At 51.1% G+C, this 19,798-nt stretch overlaps 2 protein-coding genes across 5 annotated transcripts in view; one reads left to right on the forward strand and one right to left on the reverse strand.

Moving 5' to 3' along the window:
• MRNIP (MRN complex interacting protein) lies at nt 1-18,085 on the forward strand. Its single transcript, XM_075542106.1, has 7 exons — nt 1-99; nt 4,323-4,382; nt 8,477-8,565; nt 12,877-12,952; nt 13,454-13,611; nt 14,325-14,418; nt 17,419-18,085. The coding sequence occupies exons 1-7, from the start codon at nt 34-36 to the stop codon at nt 17,911-17,913; spliced, it is 1,038 nt and encodes a 345-aa protein (XP_075398221.1). The 5' UTR covers nt 1-33; the 3' UTR covers nt 17,914-18,085.
• Nucleotides 18,076-19,798, reverse strand: part of SQSTM1 (sequestosome 1) — a 10,410-nt gene continuing 8,687 nt past the window's right edge. For all 4 annotated transcript variants that reach the window (XM_075542105.1, XM_075542103.1, XM_075542104.1 and 1 more), the window contains exon 8: nt 18,076-18,954. In XM_075542105.1, the coding sequence (XP_075398220.1) occupies nt 18,797-18,954 (158 nt within the window). In that variant the 3' untranslated portion in view covers nt 18,076-18,796. The remainder of the gene's footprint in view (nt 18,955-19,798) is intronic.

Consider the following 19,798-nt stretch of genomic DNA (forward strand, 5'->3'; position numbering starts at 1 on the left):
GGGGCCGACAGCGTGGCGGGCGCCCAGGCTGCGATGGCGCCGCCTCCTCAGGCGCGCGTCCTCCGGTGCTGCAGTTGTCGCCTTTTCCAGGCGCACCAGGTGGGTCGGTCGCCGCTCCCCCGTGTGCAGGCGCGAAGGGAGCTGGCGGGGCCCCGGAGCGCGAGGCCTCCTTCCCGCACCCGCCCAGGCTCTGACCCCGGCGCGGGCGCCGCCCCGGGCGGTTTGCACGCTGTCCCTGGAGTCCAGGGAAATGACCATGACAGCGCTGACAACTAGGCTTTATTGGTGGCGCTTCCCCTTGACCTTGTTTGAGCGTTTGTTTCCGTGTGTTGGTGGGTTTGCTATCAGGAGAAGCCTGCAGGTAATGAATGGCTTGTGCAGGGGCGGCCTCCTGTGAGTTTTAGCAGGTGGTTAGGGAAATGAGGGTGCGGACAGACTCCTTTACGCCTAGCGTCGTCCTCAAAGAACCTCCTCAATTTAAGTCCAAAGGAAAGAGCAAGTTCGAAAACTAAAACCCGGGAAACGGCCTGTCTCTGAAGGTCCCTGGCCGGCGCCGGGCGCCCCCTCGTGGCAGCATTGGCCCGCGCCGCCCGGTCCCCACCCCGCACCCCCGCACCCCGCGATCCGCGCGGCTGGCAGCGTGTCGCTGCGCGCCACGGAGGCCCCAGTGGCAGAGGTCCGAAACAGAACCAGGCCTTTCTTCTGAGGTGCGTCTGTGGGTTTGAATCACCAACCTTTCACTCGGCAGCCAAGTGTTTGAGAAAGAACTTAAATGTAACGCTTTAGATAAGACTGAAACTTCTGGCCAAGGCCGAGGCCAAATTGCTCCTTGCCCGGAGGGACTCCATTTTGTATGTTTCTGTCACAAAAGGTAGCCTGTCACCTCTGTAAAAGTGTCCACTGTCCTTTTGACCTAATTGGAAGCAGTTCTATAGTGCAGTAAATCCAGATGTCACCCGGCCTCCGTGGACCTCCTCCCATACCAGACCATACAGAATCCTCAGTACCATTTAGGAGCAGTTTTAATCATATAATACTATGTGATAGTAATTGCTAACTGCAAGGTCAGCAGTTCAAAACCACCGGCCGCTCTTTGGGAAAAGGTCAGGGCTTTCTACGCCCATAAAGTGTTACAGCCTCGGAAACCCACAGGGGCAGATCTAGGGCTACTGAGAGTCAGCATCAACTCAATGGCAGAGAGTTTGCTTTTTTGAAATATCTATTTTTAAAAGAAATATCTCATATGAATATTAACAAGTGTATTGTAAAATCTTTCTCTGTCGAGTTTCATTATCAGCTACAACATTGTTAGAATGGCCTTCCCCACCCAGTTGTCTTCCTCAGAGGAACTAGCCCCCTCCACCTGTGTGGTTAGTGAGGCGCCAGAGGTAAGCCACTCACACACAGCTGCGGAGTGAAGCCAAAGCTTTATTAAAGCATGGGGTTGAGAAGATACCTTAAGATATGCCTCAAGAAGAACGGCCCCTGTTATGTAGAGAAACGCCTCTAGTCGTTAAAGGCGCAGCTAAAGGGGGAGGGGTCACAGGCCCACAGATGCTCATGCCACCTTCTGATTAGTTACTAAGTCTGTCCTTGGGCCTCTTTCACAGTTTCTTTCAAATTCATCTGAGCTCTAAGTCAGTATGTTTCAGATTTATCTCAAGCTAGTTCTGTGTCAGGATCTGTTCAACAGGGCCCAGCTTCAAGGTTAAGATGTTTACCAAGACTGTTCACACAGCGGCCCCGGGTCACTCCCTGAGCAGGCAGATATCCCTGTTAGTTCGTAAATCTTTTTGTTGTTGTTGTTCCTTTTTCCCTTAACTAATATTTTCATTCTCAAAAAAAGTATTGACATAGAAGGGTAAATAAAAAGTATTTTACAAAATAAAAAGTAAGTAAACAAAAACATCAAATTGTCAAGATATTTCTCAACATATCCTCCATCTAGGTCTATACATTTCTGAATTTTTCCCTGAAAAAATTCTGTACTCTTCAATTTACATGACATCAAAACAGTAATTTTGTTATCTTTAAGGGACTATTGATGTTCTTTGCACTTTGGGAACAACAACAAAAAACAGGGCTGGAAGGCGGAGGGTAAGGCTTCCCAGTGAACTTCTCAGAGGACCGCCCTTACTGCCCTCCAAGAAGGAGCGGGTGCATGTTGTGATGGGAAATTCCTGTGCGCATCTTACCTGGCCTTTTTCTCACTGATGCAATTTTACATTTTCTTAAAAAGTGTTCGTTATAAGGGCCCATGACTATATAATGTTCTTGAAGAAAACCTTTCAAGAGTACGCCTTGGGAGTTCAAACAATTGTCACAGCCTCTGCGCCCATCTCTCTGTGTGGAATTCAGTGGGTGGAGCAGAGCCCTTTGGAAGGCTCTGTTTTCGTTGGACTTGCTTTGGAAAGCACCTCAGGAGATGAGACACACGTATGCCCGAGAGAATGTGTCACAGCCATCTGCTGGCTCAGAGGCCTGCTTTTGAACACATTTTGTTTGGAATAAGCCCGTGCGTGTCGCACTCCCTTCATAGAGTCACAATTGGGAAATCGGACACAACCAGCGACTGTGACTACAGGACACCAGCAGGACAACAGGGCTGGCTGACGGCCCGTGCAGAAGAGCCGAGACCGTCTTTGGGGTTGGGTCATGACGACCGCCCTTCCATTGTGGTCGATAGGGACCAGCAAGTCGGCTCCCGCCCACAGCCACCCTCTGGACACCAGCACAAAGCACTGCATGGGCCTGCACGTCCCGCACAGTCGAGTCGAGTCCGTGGTTGCAGCCGCTGCTCAGGACAAAGGTGTGGCCGTCTGCTATGGTAAAGATTTCAGCTAAGGGAAGACTCGGGGGCGGGCAGTTCTGCCCACCCTGCAAGGACACTCACCTGCAACCCTCAGCCCTCCAGTCGATTCCCACTCCTAGCGACCCTGTCCCACAGGGTAGAACTGCCCCTGTGGGTTTGCAAGACTGTGGCTCTTGAGGGGAATAGAAAGTCTTGTCTTTCTCCCTCGCGGCAGCTGATGGTTTCAAACTGTTGACCTTGTGATTAGCAACCCAACACACAACCACTGCACCACCAGGGCCCTCCATGGCACCAAGCAACATTTAGGAGACTCGAAGACTTAATTCATCTCCCCTTTTTTTTGGACCATGTTCTAGGAATTGAATAAGAAATGAAATTATGTTTTAATGTTGCTCGGACATAATCTAGTGTGTGTGTGTTGGCGGTCACTGATACCTACATGAAGAAGTGGTTTGAAACCAAGGGGCAAGGTGCGGGGGGCAGAGACTCCGCTCGGGGCAGTCTCCTTTGCACCAGAGGGTTCCGGACAAAGGGGGCCTTTACTTTGAGCACCCTCGGGGCTCAGGCAGTATTCCCATTCTAGAAAGAGGAGAGACCTGAGACCCAGAGAAGCCAAATAATGTCTCTACTTAATATACGGCAGAGCCAGGGTAGTGCAATTATAGCTAGCTGAATTTATCAAGAATAGGAGGGGGTTTTATTAGGGAATTTAATTTTTTTGTTTCAAATCACTTTTTCATACAGTTGCAAATAACCACAAGAACACACACTAGTTTTTATGTGTCATATTTTTAAAAATGTAAATAGTTCCCAATTATCTTCTAGGAACATTGTGTTAGTCTGGGTTGACTAGAGAGACAAATCCAGGAGACCCGTGTGTATATAAGACAGAGCTTTCTATCAAAGAGTAATTGTACATTAAGGAAACAGCCCAGTCCAAATCACGCCCGTAAGTCTGATATTAGCCCATATGTCCAATACTAGTCAATAAATTCCTCTTCCAACTCACACAGCACATGCACTGATGCCAAATGCAAGAAGATCACAGGCCATTGTGTAGAAAGCATCTCGGCACTGGTATGGGTCTCTACATGGCTTGTCAATAGGAATGTGTAGCAGAGAGAGAGTGTGTCCCCCCTCCAGGATGGAAGAGAGTGGTTCCCAGAATCCTCAAGAGAGGGCCATGCCCACTCAGAGGCACCATTGACTATGGCCCGATTGACAAGCTAGACTCCACCCCTTTGCTCAAATTGACAGGAGATTATGTAAGTGCCACAGGCATATTCTAGAAGTTCATGGTGAAGCTCTGACTTGGTATGTATAACCACGTTGCTCGGTGCCACACATGAGCCTGTGCGATGCCATCTTTACGAAACACTAAATGCTGGGTCGTGCCTCAGTTTGTTTCAGGACCCCTTCTCATTCCCATTGATCTCTTTCTGATTATTTCTCCCCCATTCCACCCTGCTTCAAATAATTAACTGAGCTCTATTTCTCAAATTTGTTGTAGATGAAAAAGAGTCTCAAATGGACATGCAAAGCTTGTGGGGAGAAGCAGTCCTTTTTGCGGGTGAGTCTTGAGAAACGGCACCTCAGGCCCAGTGCAGAGGGCAGGTGGGACCCCAAACTGCAGAGGGTGCTTCTTGTGGGCTCCCAGCATTCCACAGCAGGGTGGTTTCTTTTCCTGCAAAGTCCACCGGACACAGAGCTCCTGCTGGCTGCCTCGGTTCCTGTCCCTGCGGGGAGTGAAGTAACCTAACCGTGCAGTATGGACAGCCTCCTTCATGGTTTCTTCTGGAATGAGGCAACCCTGAGCCAGGAACGTTGTCCTTCCTTTCATAAAGAGCGGGAGTCGTGGGAGGGGGGCGGAAGTGACAGCGCATGCACACGCGCACACGCACACTTTGTGTTTGCTGCTGTTGGGCCATCAGCTCAGTAACCCCGTGGACTACGGAAGGCAACGTGGCCGGCTGCTCCACTGCTGTCTTGGAGCCCGTCGGTGCACCCACTGCGGCCATCTGTTTACCTCGGGACTGATCCTGCCTACTACAATGCCAGACCCATGACTCGAGTCACGCCACCTTCCCCACTCAGGTGAAGCTCTCTGGCTGCGCGACCTGCAGACAGACTGGTTCGGTTCTCCGGGTAGTCCACAGTCACCTCCGGCTCCTCCCTCAGCGCCCCCATGCAGCGCAGCAGGTCGCCTCGGGCTTCCACATCCCCGTGAGGCGGTGGAAAATACCCTGGCTTGGGGCAGGCGCCCCCGAGTCCTCACAAGCCTTGTCCTTCAGCACTGGCACTTTAGACAGTCTTGTGCAGCCGATTTCCCCCGCGTAGCCACGGTTGTAGGGTCCCTGCTGTTGTGTCCTGTTGGGTCAATTCCAACTCATAATGGCCCTATAGGACAGTCGTTATGCCTCTTAGGGCTTCCAAGGCTGTAAAGCTATACAGAGCAGACAGCCCTGTGTTTCTCTTGCACAACGACGGGCGGGCTCCTTCCAACCACCCCGTTGTAGTCAGCAGCTCCTCCCCACCGCCACCAGGCACCTCCTGCCGGGTTCCAGCGCCTCTCAACCTCAGTCCGAAGGTGGTAACACTGCCCCACCTGCACCAGCCCACGGCTCTTCTTAGGCTTGATGGAGTCGCTGTGGCGATCCAGCTTGGTGCAGGCCTTCCACTGCCCGGCTACCTTACCAACCGTGATGTCCTTCCTGCCAGGGCTGCTGCTAGCAGAGAGACCTCAGTGAGCGCCTTTACAGAACAGGCATTATGGGCCAGCAGTTCTGCAGGCTAAGTCTGGTTCCCGGTGAAGCTGTGGGGATGTTACCTTGTCTTTTCCCCGAGAAAGAAGCACTCTGGTCGGACGTGACGGCAGCACTAGGGAATTGTATTAGGACCAGCAGAGAGGTTAAAGAAACGTCTTCCTCAGCAAGTGTGCAGGGGAGGGGGCACTTTAAGCTTTCCTGTGGGGTGTGAGGGATTCTGGGAATTTCAGTGGAAGCATGCTCTGTCCCCACCGGATGGTGATGGGTACCAGGGGTGGAATATAGTCCACAAGACAGTGCCGCTTCTCGATCTCTGAGGCCATGGGTGTGTAGAATAGCTTACAAGTTTTGTGAAGAGAGAAAGCCTGACTCCAGGAGCTGCCCTGAGCGCTATCCCACTCAGTTAGGCAAAGGAGCCACTGTCGTCTGTCTCTGGTGTAGCCATCTCGACCTTTCTCCCTTCCCCTGTCCCAGCGGGCAGGCCTTCTGTGTCTCTAGTAGCACCCGTGTGTCCCCGGGCTTGCAGAGCCCACCTGGTTGTCAGCTGCCTTCTCCAGTCGGGCTGTGCTGTGACTGCACTCAGAACCCTCACGCTGATCCCGCCTCATCAGCACAGCCGAGAAAGCCTGGGGCCCGCCCATGTGTCGGTATGGGGAGACAAGTCCCCCAGCACATATTGGCGGAGACGCGCCTTTCATCCACAAGAAGGCCTCTTCATCTAACTGATAAGCAAATTCAGTCAGTTCTCCCTTCAGAACTGATCCAGAAGAGGACCGCAGCTCACACCCAGCTGTCACCGCCCTGGCCGCAGCCAGCCTCTCCCTGCCTTCTGGGCAGTCGGCACTCCACCCAGCAGCAGAGGGGGTCCTGTTCACACGCACACACTGGACTGGGGCGCTCCCTGACTTAGAACCTCCTAGGTCAAAGCAGACGGGCCAGCCACGTCATCTTTTGCAGAGCCCAGGACAGAATGAAACAGCTCTCTAGTTTTGTGCCTTCAGAGCACCGTGTCCCTCGTTTCTGAACAAAGGGTTTCAGGGCGGCAGCAGATCACAAGCCCATTCGGCTGGCCCTGCCTTCAGTCGACAATCGGCATTCCACCAGGAGTGGCCGGTTGAACTAATAGTTCATTACCACACTGCTCTGCCGTTAGAGCAAGCTTCAGTCGCTTCTGACGTGCACTTAGATCTTTTTCTTTCTTCCTTTCTTTTTAATGACCTTTTGCTTTTTTTATGTCTGATGTTGATAGTCTCTCACAGCTCAGCAGGTCTTCTGTCGGTAGTGTTCAATGCATCACATCTGTTCTTGAGATGGGATAGGCTCAAGTTCGTGTTTTGGCTCTTGTAGTTGTGTACTTCAAGATGAGTCTGAACTGTCCTTTTTGGTGGTGAATGCAATGCCATTCTCTTGACTGTGTCATCCCCAGCATAGTAAGTCATGATTTTTCTGATTCAAAATGGCTGATATCAGTCCATTTCAACTCACTAATTCCCAGAATGTCCACTATTATTTATGCCTTCTATTTCATTTTCCACTTCCAATTTTCCTAAGTTCGTACTTCATACATTCCAAGTTCTAATTATTCACAGATGTCTGCAGCGGCTTCTGCTCGTTTTTAGTTGTGTGAAGGTCCTGAGGGCTTTCCTGCCCGAGGCTTTTCTTTATTCACGTCATTGTGGTTGACTCTACTTTGAGAAGGCAGCTCTTGCTCAGTCATAATTCTCAACAGTGTTAGTCTGGGTAGACTAGAGAAACAAATCCAGAGACACTCATATGTGCATGAGAGAGTTTTATATCCAAGAGTAATTGTATATTAAGAAAACATCCCAGTCCAGATCAAGTCCATAAGTTCAATATTTGCCCATATGCCCAATAGTAGCCCCATCGATTCTCCAGACTCACGCAGCACATGCAATGACACCGGAAGCAGGAGGCTCACAGGCCAGTAGATGAAATGTCTGTGGAAGCATCTCAGCACTGGTACAGCTCTCCATGAGGTTCCTCCAGCTCCAGGACCCTGGCTGCCATCAGCAGAGCTTCAGGTGGCTTGTCAGCAGACTGTGAGGAAGAGCGTGTGTGTCCCGCCTGCAGGGAGGAAGACCGGCATTCTCAGAGTTCTCAGGAAAAGGCTACGCCCACACAAAGGCATCATTGGTTATGACCTGATTGACAGGCTAGACTCTACCCTTTTGCTCAAGTCGACAGGAGATTATGGAACTGCCACAGTGTCCAAAACCATACTCAGTGCCATTGAGCACGTTATGATTCATGGCAACCCTACAGGGCAGGGCAAAACTGCCCTGTGCGCTTCCAACACTGTAATTCTTGATGAGAATAAAAAGCCTCATGGTTCTCCCATGGAGCAACTGGTAGTGTTGAACTGCTGACCTTTTGGTTACCTAGCCAATATGTAGCCACTATGCCCCCAACGGTCCTCTAGTAGGCCATACATTTTACTTTTGGTTTACCATCTGTCTCTTTGGAATTTGAGCCCCGTGAGGACAGTGAGTTTGTCTAATAACTTCACCAGAGCCTGGCATAGCATCGGTTTTCCATAAATATTTATTAAGTGATAGCTTGGTTTAAAATTGTACCTCCTTTTAATTTGTAGTCCTTTAATTATCAGGGAGTACATACCATTTCAGTGTGTATTGGCAGTTGGTGTTACTTCTGTGAAGTTCTTACCCGCTCTGCTGTGTACCGTTCAGGGTGCTAGGGGGACAGCCAAATAGACATCAGCTCTCAGTGCCCGCAGCTGTTCATTTGTAAACCAGTCTAGAAATAGCTTCAGGCATCGTGGGACCTTGCAAGAGTGCAGCTTGACCCTCCCTGAGGTACATCTCTAGTGACGACTCCCCAGCATCCTGCCAACACTTTCTCACTTACTTTTCTCTCTCAGGCTTACGGTGAAGGCTCCGGTGCTGACTGTAGACGCCATGTCCAAAAATTAAATCTGCTGCAGGGGCAGGTGTCAGAGATGTCATTCAGGTACAGTTGTTTGAGGGTAAGGTTCGCTTGCCCGGCTCCTTCCTTAACGGGTTCTGGAAGTATGCAGTGGAGAACTCCCTGCAATTGCCTGTTCTTACCCTGTGGTCATGAGACACCCAGAATAATCCTGCCACTGAAAATAACAACGGTATTTTTATTTTTGTTTTCTAACACTAATGAGTTGGTAAGAAAGTATGTAACCCTCAAAAGTGAAAATGAAGTAAGAGCCAAAATCCAAAGAGGGGGTCCTGAGCTGCTGGGATCAGGGACGTCCAGTGGTCCTGCGTGCCCCTGTGGAGGGCTGGGAGCCATGCAGGAGACAAGCTAGGAAGCCTAGACCCCATTCAGCGTGAAGAGTTCCAGTAGGAGCTTCCACAGAAAGCTGAATCCCCAAAGACCCACCCCGTCGGTGGGCAACTTAGCTAGGAATGCCCCTGTCAACAACAGGCGGTAGGTCTGTTTGAGCATTAGGAGTAAAAGAAGAGAGAAAAATACCTTTTCTAAACTACATAAGTATTTTACAGTTTTTTCCATGCCCTTTGTGAAAAGTGTAAAACTATGAATTTATTTTTAAATTGTCCTAGGCAGCAGACCTCCTGCCCACACCTCACAGTATCCTACGGCTAAAGTTCCAGGAGCAGAGGCCGCGCTCAACATTATTAAACATTCCGAGAAACAAGTCCCTGTTCACAAATGACAGCAAACCACTGGACAGGAAAGCCAGACCCAAAAAGACTTCAGAATAGATCATACTGCATGTTTAACGTGCTTAATGAAACAAAAGAAAGGCCTGGGCATAAAGGGGCAAATGGCCAGTTCAGGTTTGAAGAAACCTGTAAAAATGAAAAATCTAATCATTGAAATGAGAAATCCAATCGCTAGGTTAAACAGAAGAGAGACTTAGTAAAATGGAAGATAAATCTGTAGAAATGATTCACAATACAGCACAGGAAGAAAAAAAGGAAAATCTGAAGGGAAAGTTGAAAGACAGGATACAAAGGTGGACGTGGTGGTGGAGGTGGCAGTGGAGATTGAGGTGGTGGTGGTGGAGGTGGAGGCTGTGGTGGAGATGGCAGTGGAGATTGAGGTGGTGGTGGTGGTGGAGGTGGAGGCTGTGGTGGAGATGGCAGTGGAGATCGAGGTGGTGGTGGTGGAGGTGGAGGCTGTGGTGGAGATGGCAGTGGAGATCGAGGTGGTGGTGGTGGAGGTGGAGGCTGTGGTGGAGATGGCAGTGGAGATTGAGGTGGTGGTGGTGGAGGTGGAGGCTGTGGTGGAGATGGCAGTGGAGATAGAGGTGGTGGTGGTGGTGGAGGTGGCAGTGGAGATAGAGGTGGTGGTGGTGGAGGTGGCAGTGGAGATAGAGGTGGAGGTGGTGGAGGTGGCAGTGGAGATAGAGGTGGTGGAGGCGGTGACGGTGGAGGTGGAGGTGGTGGTGGTGGAGGTGGCAGTGGAGATAGAGGTGGTGGTGGTGGTGGTGGAGGTGGAGGTGGAGATAGAGGTAGTGGTGGTGGAGGTGGCAGTGGAGATAGAGGTGGTGGTGGTGGTGGAGGTGGCAGTGGAGATAGAGGTGGAGGTGGTGGAGGTGGCAGTGGAGATAGAGGTGGTGGTGGTGGTGGAGGTGGAGATAGAGGTGGTGGTGGTGGAGGTGGCAGTGGAGATAGAGGTGGAGGTGGTGGAGGTGGCAGTGGAGATAGAGGTGGTGGAGGCGGTGACGGTGGAGGTGGTGGTGGTGGAGGTGGCAGTGGAGATAGAGGTGGTGGTGGTGGTGGTGGAGGTGGAGGTGGAGATAGAGGTAGTGGTGGTGGAGGTGGCAGTGGAGATAGAGGTGGTGGTGGTGGTGGAGGTGGCAGTGGAGATAGAGGTGGAGGTGGTGGAGGTGGCAGTGGAGATAGAGGTGGAGGTGGTGGAGGTGGCAGTGGAGATAGAGGTGGAGGTGGTGGAGGTGGCAGTGGAGATAGAGGTGGAGGTGGTGGAGGTGGCAGTGGAGATAGAGGTGGAGGTGGTGGAGGTGGCAGTGGAGATAGAGGTGGTGGTGGTGGTGGAGGTGGAGGTGGAGATAGAGGTGGTGGTGGTGGAGGTGGCAGTGGAGATAGAGGTGGAGGTGGTGGAGGTGGCAGTGGAGATAGAGGTGGTGGTGGTGGTGGAGGTGGAGGTGGAGATAGAGGTGGTGGTGGTGGAGGTGGCAGTGGAGATAGAGGTGGAGGTGGTGGAGGTGGCAGTGGAGATAGAGGTGGTGGAGGCGGTGGAGGTGGTGGTGGTGGAGGTGGCAGTGGAGATAGAGGTGGTGGTGGTGGTGGAGGTGGAGGTGGAGATAGAGGTGGAGGTGGTGGAGGTGGCAGTGGAGATAGAGGTGGAGGTGGTGGTGGTGGAGGTGGCAGTGGAGATAGAGGTGGTGGTGGTGGAGGTGGCAGTGGAGATAGAGGTGGTGGTGGTGGAGGTGGCAGTGGAGATAGAGGTGGTGGTGCTGGTGGTGGCAGTGGAGATAGAGGTGGAGGTGGTGGTGGTGGAGGTGGCAGTGGAGATCGAGGTGGAGGTGGTGGTGGAGGTGGAGGTGGAGGCGGTGTGGCAGTGGAGATAGAGGTGGAGGTGGTGGTGGTGGAGGTGGCAGTGGAGATAGAGGTGGAGGCGGTGGTGGTGCAGTGCCTTCCAGTCAGTTCCTACTCGTAACAACTTTACATAAAACAGACGAAGTACTGCCAGGGCTGTGCCACCTTCACACTTGTTCTTGTTTGAGGCCATCGATGCAGCCAGTGTTCATCCATGTTGTCTAAAGGCGCCCTCTTTTTCACTGCCTCTCTGCCTTACCATGCCTGGTGCCCTCCTTCAGGGACCGGTCTCTCCTGGCAACATGTCCAAAGTGTGTAAGATGAACTCTCACCATCCTTGCCCTTTAAGGAGCCTTCCGGCTGTGCTTCTTCCAGGACAGACTTGTCTGTTCTTTTGGCGTCCATGGTGCTTTCAGTGTTCTTCGCTAGCACCATAATTCAACTGCACCGAGCCTTCTTCAGCCTTCCTCACTCGCGCTCTTAACTCAAATGCGTGTGAACCAGTGGTAAATACCAGGGCTTGGGGCAGGCACACTGTGTTCCTCAATGAAACATCTTTGCTTTTCCACACTTGACCGAGGTCTTGTGCAGCAGAGTTACTGGGTGCTTGCGGTAGCACCGCATCACTTTCCACAATGGCTGTATATCCTACAGACCCACCACAGTGCACGATGGTGGTCTCTCCCTACCCTCTCCAGCATTTGGTGTTTTCTGCTTGTTTTGTTGTTAACCTTGGCTGTCATTGTTGGTGTGAGGAGGTGGCTCCTCGGTGCTCTGATTTGCACCTCCCAGGTGGCTAGTGACCATGAGCATTTCTTCCTGTTTGATGGCCATTCAGATGCCATCTTTGTTGAGCTATCTGTTCATGTCCTTTGCCCACTTTTCCATACTGCTTTTTCTGGGTACAGAAACTGAGTTTCGGTGGCCTGTGCATGTCTGGTAGCATTCAGGATTCTTATGTTTCACTAGAGCAGTGGTTCTCGACCTTCTTCATGCCGCGACCCCTTCATACAGTTCCTCATGTGGTGGTGACCCTCAGCCATTAAATTATTATTTCGTTGCTACTTCATAACTGTCATTTTGCTACTGTGATGAATCGGGCAACCCCTGTGAAAGGGTCGTTAGGACCCCCAAAGGAGTCTCGACCCACAGGTTGAGAACCACTGCACTAGAGGCTATGCATTTGATCATGTGATACACCCACCCCGTGTGACAGGAATGAAGGTCTGCTTCGTGGGATAGAGAGCCCTGCTGGCCCCGGGTCAAGCACGCTGACAAATCCAGCACAGTAGCGCTCCTTCTGCTCTCCTGTAGGGGCTGAGCAATTGTCAGGCCCTTCGGGCTGATGGAACATCCCTGCGGACAGCAGGATCGCTCCGCCAACGTGACTTCTGTGTACCAGGCCCTGAGCAATGCATGTACATGCGAATCCCTCATGTCTCCTCAGAGCTACCTTACTCCCATTGTGGAGGAGGTTCAAGTGACGTGTTCAACGTCTCACACGCACAGCTAGTCACCGACAGCCAGGATGCAAACTCTGGTCTCTGGCTAGAGAGTCTACACTGTCTGCTTGTGGCCTGGTCCCTACTGACGGGGGGATTTTCCAGCCTGAGCCCAAGTAAACAGACAACACTCCTGCCCAGCTCTTCTCAACTGCCGTAGGGCTTGGGAACCCAAATCCCCCCAGAGACGCTTGCTATCAGCTGTCAAGTTCTTGGAGCTTACCTGGTCAATTCACAAAGAACATATGTACTCTCACCCAAAGGTCTCCGCAAGGCCCTGCAAGTACCATTGAAGGAGAAAGCGCAGACCATGAGCCTGATGGAAACAGGAGTCTGCAGGTGAGCCAGGAGCATCTCGCCCAAGCCTAGACTAGCCTGCACAGAGCTTGTGTCACTTTGGGGCTTCCGATGGTGTGCTCATTAGTCATTTGTGCAGCGAGCCAATGCATGACTTTGCTTGAAGGAACAAATCCGACCCTCTTGTCAGGGTGGAGACAGGTGTGTGGACCCAAGTTGCAGTACTCTGTAAAGGACTTTCCCTCCGTCTGTGTAGACATGCACTTTGATTCACCGCACGGCGCTCCTTCTCTCCTTCTCAAGTCACTGGGTCCGGGAGCGTGGACATTGTTGTGATTCTTGCCAAGCTGTGCCTGCACTTTCCTCAAAGGATGCTAGTATGCACCGTGCCCAGTAGTGCCTCAATGTCCCCTTTCCTGGGTAGTTTCCTTTTCCTAGTTACAAGGTGGACATGAGTCCTGGGACCTAAGAAGGGGGCTGTGGAGTTCTGATTAAAGGGCCTGCTCTCCACCTCTGAGCATAAACGCATCTCCAATCCTGCAGGAAGGACCACCGGCCACAGAAAGCCGTTGGCTGAAGTATCTGGAAAAGGGCTCTGCAGCCCCGGGGCTGGAAGGAGGCGGCGTGCATTTCAGCAGTCGGCCCTCATCTGGGGCGGAGAAGCCAGCCCCTCGCTCCAGTAGCAACCACCCTGGAAAAAGGTGCCGCGCTCAGAGCCTCTTCATCGTGCCCTCGTTGGCTTGCACTGGGGGGTGAGGGGCTGCGGAGGAGCCGCTTCTAACCATCAGTGTAGTGGGTGCTGGCGGGTAGGGCAGCCGAGCAGCAGCCGGCATGGCCAGGCACCACGATGGCCGCCTTTCTACAGGAGCATCTCAGACTCTACTGTTTGTACTGTTTGTACGGATCTCAAGGGCAGGGTCGACAAGTGTAGTGAGTAGCTGAAGGTCTGGGAGCTTTTAGCCTGGACAGGGAAACGTAATACCAAGGACCTTGTTGCTCCTATGAGGCGGATGCTTTTAGGGGTGATTCTCAGTTTACAGTAGTGAAAAGCTGGGGGCCCAGAGGCATAGTGGGCTACACAGCGGGCTGCTGACTGCAAGGTCAGCACCTCAACTCCATTAGGCACTCCGAGGCGGAAAGACGAAGCCGCCTGCTCCCATAAAGCTGTATAGCCGTAGAAAACTTAGGAAGCCCTGCCCCATCCTGTGGGCTGAGAGTCAGAATTGACTCCGTGGCGATTGCTCTTTTAGTGAAAAGCTTGAAAGGATTGAGCAGATAACGGAGTGCTCTGGATGTAAGTCAGCAGGCAGAGCAGCAGCTGGGCAGCCACCTAGGGGTGCCAGGGTTCCAGGGAGTCAGAAGCTAGATTCTGCTGACAGGACTCTGGGACTGACGGCACTTTCCTCCACACCAGGAGATGGAGCCTGGGCCCAGCTCAGCCTCCACCCAGCCCTGGCAGCCAGGCCACGGTGAGCAGAGTGGACTCCACAGCTACCACACAGCCCCAGGTCAGTGTTTCTCTTCGGGTCCTAATGACCACGGAATACGCCCCAGAAAGCCCAACTTCCCACTTGCGTGTCTTGTTGGTCACAGACCAGCCCGTTTCTCTGGCTTGTACCCCACCCCACTTCCCTCCGACACTCAACCTGTGACCATCTTGAGCCTTAGAACAGTGGTTCTCAACCTTCCTAATGCTACAACCCTTTAATACAGTTCCTCATGTTGTAGTGACCCCCAACCATAAAATTATTTTCGTTACTACTTTATAACTGTAATTTTGCTACTGTTATGGATCAGGCGGCCCCTGAGAAAGGGTTGTTCATCCCCCCCCAACCCCTAAAGGGGTCGCAACCCACAGGTTGAGAACCGCTGCCTTAGAAGGGATTTCTGGACGCAGCGGTTTTCCTTATTCTCCAAGGAGCAAGGGGTCTTTTTGACACTGTCAAACAAGCTTGCCCTGCATTGCTGAGCACGGGGCCCTCCTTGCCCCGAGTCATGGCAGACTTTTGCACTTCCAACATTGCACTTAGCATTAGGTGCTCACGTAGCTGACTCCACCTTACAGAGTGCTGCAGAACATGGGTCCCTGCAGCTCACCGGCCTGGCCTGACTGCACTGCCATGGGACTGGACTTAGGAGTCCTAACAGAAGCCAGCCTTAGCTCTGACCACGTCTCAGACCTTGGCAGTGAACGGCAGCTCAAAGCCAACTTTGCACCACTAATTAGTTTTTGACTCAAATTAATTGATCCGTAATCCCCAAACTATAGAATACATCAATGGTGATGATGGTAGCTGAGTCTTTATCACATGCCAGCCCCTGAGTCAAATACTGAAGCCACTTGAGCCTCCTCAATACATGACTGCACTTTGCTACTTTGAAGGTGAGGGACTGAGGTTCATCAAGGCTTAAGTAGCCAGACCGAGGTCACCACAAATTCAAGAGCAGAGCCTGCATCGCAGTCACAAGACCCTCTTGTCCATGGCCTGGGTGATGTGGCAGTTGCTGTTGTTAGGTACTGCTGAGTCAGCTCTGGTTCACTGCTACCCACTACACAGCTGGGCAAAGCACTGACTGGTCCTGTGCCGTGCTCACTGTTAACTCTGAGCCCATCGGTGTTGCAGTCACTCTGCCAATCCATCTCAAGGGACTTTCTCTTTTCTGCTGACCCTTTCCCAGGGAGTGGCCCCTCTCAGTAACCTGTCTAAAGTCCATGAGGTAGTCTCACCATCTTCCCTTCTAAGCAGCATTCTGCTGTATTTCCTCCAAGACAGGTGTTTCTTCTTCTGGCAGTCCATGGTTCAGTATTCCTCAGCAACACTGGAATCCAAGGGCATAATTCTCCGGTCCTCTCTCTCCACTGTCCAGCTTTCACATGCATAAGGCACTTGAAAATAGTATGGCTGGGGGTTAAGTGTACCTTAGTCCTCCAAGTGCTATCTTTGCTTTGAGTTTGTCTTTGCAGAATATTTTCCTCATGCAATACATCATTTATTAACTGCTGCATCCACAGGCATTAAATATGGATCCAAATAAAATTAAACTTTTTATTTATTATTAAATTATTGACAATATCTATCTTTTCTTCATCTACCAGGATGCTGTATAATGACCCAGTTGTGAGGATTTGGGTTTTCTTTACATTGATTTGCAATCTGTACTGAAGGCTGCAGTCTTCGACAGTGTGATAAGATTGTATCACTGCTTTTCAATTTATTGTCGGGTGAGCCCACTTCTCAGGACCTTCGCTGACTGAGGCTGGTGGTCCTTGAACCTCCATCACATGCCGGGGCTTGATACAACCATATGCACAGCATCATCTTCCGCCATCCAGCTCCATCAGACAAGTCCAAGCAGGGTGGCATCTCAACACATCCCTTTCCAAATGGTTGCAGGCCCCTCCTTGCTCTCACCTCCATCCAGCCACTCCCCTGTCCCATCCCTATCCCCCAGCCTGATTTAAAGATCGCGATTAGGTGAGGATTAATTATTTTGTAAAGTCTAGCCAGCGAATTACATGGTAACAACCTATGAATAGCCTTAAGAATAGGAATTCCAAAACACTTTATTGTGCTCCCGTGGAACCTGTACGTGGGTCAAGAACAATGTCACACTGCATGGTTTGAAATCAGGAAAGGTGTCAGGATTGCATCTTCTTACATACTCGTTTAACCTGGATGCTGAGACCAGTATTCAGAGAAGAGTGTGGCATCACATCAGGATTGGAGGAAGCCTTATAAACAATCTGCAATGTGCAGATGACGCACTTGCTCATGAAGATCAATGATCATAGCCCTCAATGTGTATGACTCAATGTAAAGGAGACCAAAATCCTCACAACTGGGCCAATAGGTACCATCATGATAAATGGAGAAAAGGCTTTGTGAACAATGTTCACATAAGCAGCAGTCAAGACAATTTGCATTAAGGGTATCTACTACGCTTAGAGTATTGAAAAGGCTGTTACATTGGACTCCTTTGACCCAAGCCACAGTATTTTTAATTGCCTCATATGCATGGGAGAATTGGACATTGCAAGTACCATAGACTGCTGAAGAATCAACCAACCGGTCTTGGAAAAGGCACAGCCAGAATGCTCAAGAGGTAAGGATGGTTTGCCTTCACCTTACATACTTTGGGCATGTTGTCAGTAAAGACCAGTCCCTGGAGGACATCAACCTTGGTAGAGGGGCAGTGAGACCCTCAGTGAGGTGGATTGGCACAGTGGCTAAAAAAGGTTCAAGCAAACACTTGTTAAGGATGGCCCAAGATGTTTCCCCCAGGCCCCTTGTCTGCTAGCCTGTAACTGTCATGGAATTTGAGAGATCTTACAGTGAAGCATCTCCACAGCTTAAGAACTAGCCAGGTGGTAAGACACAGAATCTGTTCCACACAGATCAGTGTGTGCTGGCCCATGCGGCTCCCTAATCCTGTAGCCCACACCTGCCTAGCTGCTGGGTCTCATGCTAAACCTAGGATGTGGCCATCTTCTCCTATTTCTATTTCAGGGCGATGATGATCTGACAGGGAAGGCCAAACAAGCAAGCAGAGGCTACCCCCAAGAGAACTCAGAGGACTGGAACACCAGTGAGCTTACTGTCCCTCAGTGGAAGCCACCCAGGCGTGCCCAGCAGGCTAAGACTGCATCTTCTAAATGGGAAAGATTTCTTCTGTCACCTGAGACAAGCTCCCAAATGGACAAACAGCTACCAAGACCACTGCAGACAGGCCCCTTAGCTGCTTCAACACAGCTTGAACTGAGGACCCAGAGTCTGAAGGCAGGCCACCCCAACAGGGCCCTCAGTGCTCTCCAGCCTCCTTGGGTCCCACACACTCCCACATCTGGGGCCTGGAGGCCCTTCAAGCAGGCTGCCAAACAGTCAGGGGGCCCAGGAACTTTCCAGGCAGAGGGTGAGCACCAGGCCAAAGAGGCACCTCGGCCCACACCTGTGCAACTCTGTGACCTCTTCCAAACTGGTGAGGACTTTGATGAGGACCTGTGAATGGAGGCCAGCTTTATGAATTTGGGTGTCTTTGTTATGTAAGCCTGAGCCCGATTCCACCATAACCCTATACCAGTGGAGACAAGGTTCCCCTAATAAGTTAGCTCTAACCCATAGAGTTGTGTGTCATTTCTGGGGTCTACTGAAAGACAATAAACACAGTGAAACAGACCGTTTCTTTTATTGCAGAGGACATCTGTGATTACCTAACAGCATTTTAATTTTCAGCTGCTTACAAATATCATGGCTACAAAGGGATGATCATACTTCAGAAGCAACAGACACATCAGAAAAGGAGAGTGGTCATGGTTAGGGATGAGGAAGCATTCAGTGAAAACCAACCTCTCAGATTTCCCCCTTCAACCAGCTCTCAGCAGCCCTACTTCTTTAGTCCGCAAGCACCAAAGGCAAGTCACCGGGCTGTCCTGCCCTCACCCCATTCCATCCCCAGACCTGCTATGGGACAGCTCTCCTCTGCTTCCTGATGAAATCAAAATGTATCAGGTTTCTAGCAGATGATCAACTAAATGTCAGCATACTGTCAGTCACTTAAGAAAAAGTTGAAGGTCGTTAGGCAGGCTATATTCTTGACTGCTGGTATGACCCAGGGGCAGAGGGACAACACGCTCTAAGGGTCCCCTGGGCAAGGGCACCCTCGTTTCATTTCTCAATCAAAAAAAATCAACAACAGCTAAAGTCCTCAAACAGACACAAACTGAACACCCCCTCGTATTACTTCTTCTACTGTCCTAAATGGCTCGTGCATACCACCCCCAGATTCTGGAAGAATGCAGAGAAATGGACCTTCCCGAGAACTTGGTGCTCTACTCTACCTTAACAAAACTATGACACACGAGGGGTACAGATGAGGTGAGCCACATTGTCACAAGGGTGGTGGGTGCTTCGAATACTGGATGGTGTCCAGAGCAGCTCCGATGTCATAATTCTTGGTCTGCAGGAGCCTGGTGAGCCATCCACCTTCATCACAGAAACCCATGGACAGCATCTGGGAGAGCGACTCAATCAGCCGGGGGTCTGCTTCTGCCAGAGAATCACAGGAACCCATGAGGGGAGGCCTGCCAAGCCCAGCATATGCCAACAAGAGTGGCCCTATAGGCAACCAACACTCAGCACCCATAATGCCAAAACTTTCCTGTGTGTGCCCACTAACTCTGAGACTCCTAATGCAGGGAAAACTTCCATAAAGGGTCAGATAAGCTAAGCACTGCAGGCTACAGTATCTGGTTTTGGTCACTAATAAGACTGAACTCTGGCTCTGGAGCATAAAAGTTGCCTGGGCAGCAAGTAAATGTGTACATGGCTGTGATAACATTTTGATGGACACTGAAATTTTAATTGCATACAATTTTCACAGCAAGAAATATTCCTGCTTTCATTCCAACTATTTTAAAGTGTTAAAAACATCATTGACACACAGGCCGTTGTTTGCCACCCCTGCTTTTAAGGTAGAGAGGGAGGCTGCATGCTGGCAGGCCAGGGCCCAAAGTCAGCCCAGACAGAAGCTGAGGAGCAGTTGCCTCCTTTAATCAGGACATGTTCCCAGGTTCCCACCCTACCTTAAGGCCTTACAAGACCACTCTACCCGTGCACTCCACTCCTGGTTACCACATAAGCTGGGCTGTAACCCCTGCCCTAAGGTGCAGGAAGAAACCATGAAGTCCCTATGCATTTTCAATGCTGATTCCAGTACTTTCCTCCACATGCCTGCCTTCATGCTGGGGCTGCCTAAGAAACCACTGAACTTATGGCTCATACAGACTAAGAGAGCGAAACCACTGACAGGCCCAGGTGAGCACCACAATCACAGCCTTGTTTGTGCTATTAAAACTATAGGCGTGTCTGGAAGGGAAAGGTGCTTGGTGCT

The sequence above is a fragment of the Tenrec ecaudatus genome, chromosome 2, assembly GCF_050624435.1.
Source record: "Tenrec ecaudatus isolate mTenEca1 chromosome 2, mTenEca1.hap1, whole genome shotgun sequence".
In the NCBI taxonomy this organism is placed as follows: domain Eukaryota; kingdom Metazoa; phylum Chordata; class Mammalia; order Afrosoricida; family Tenrecidae; genus Tenrec; species Tenrec ecaudatus.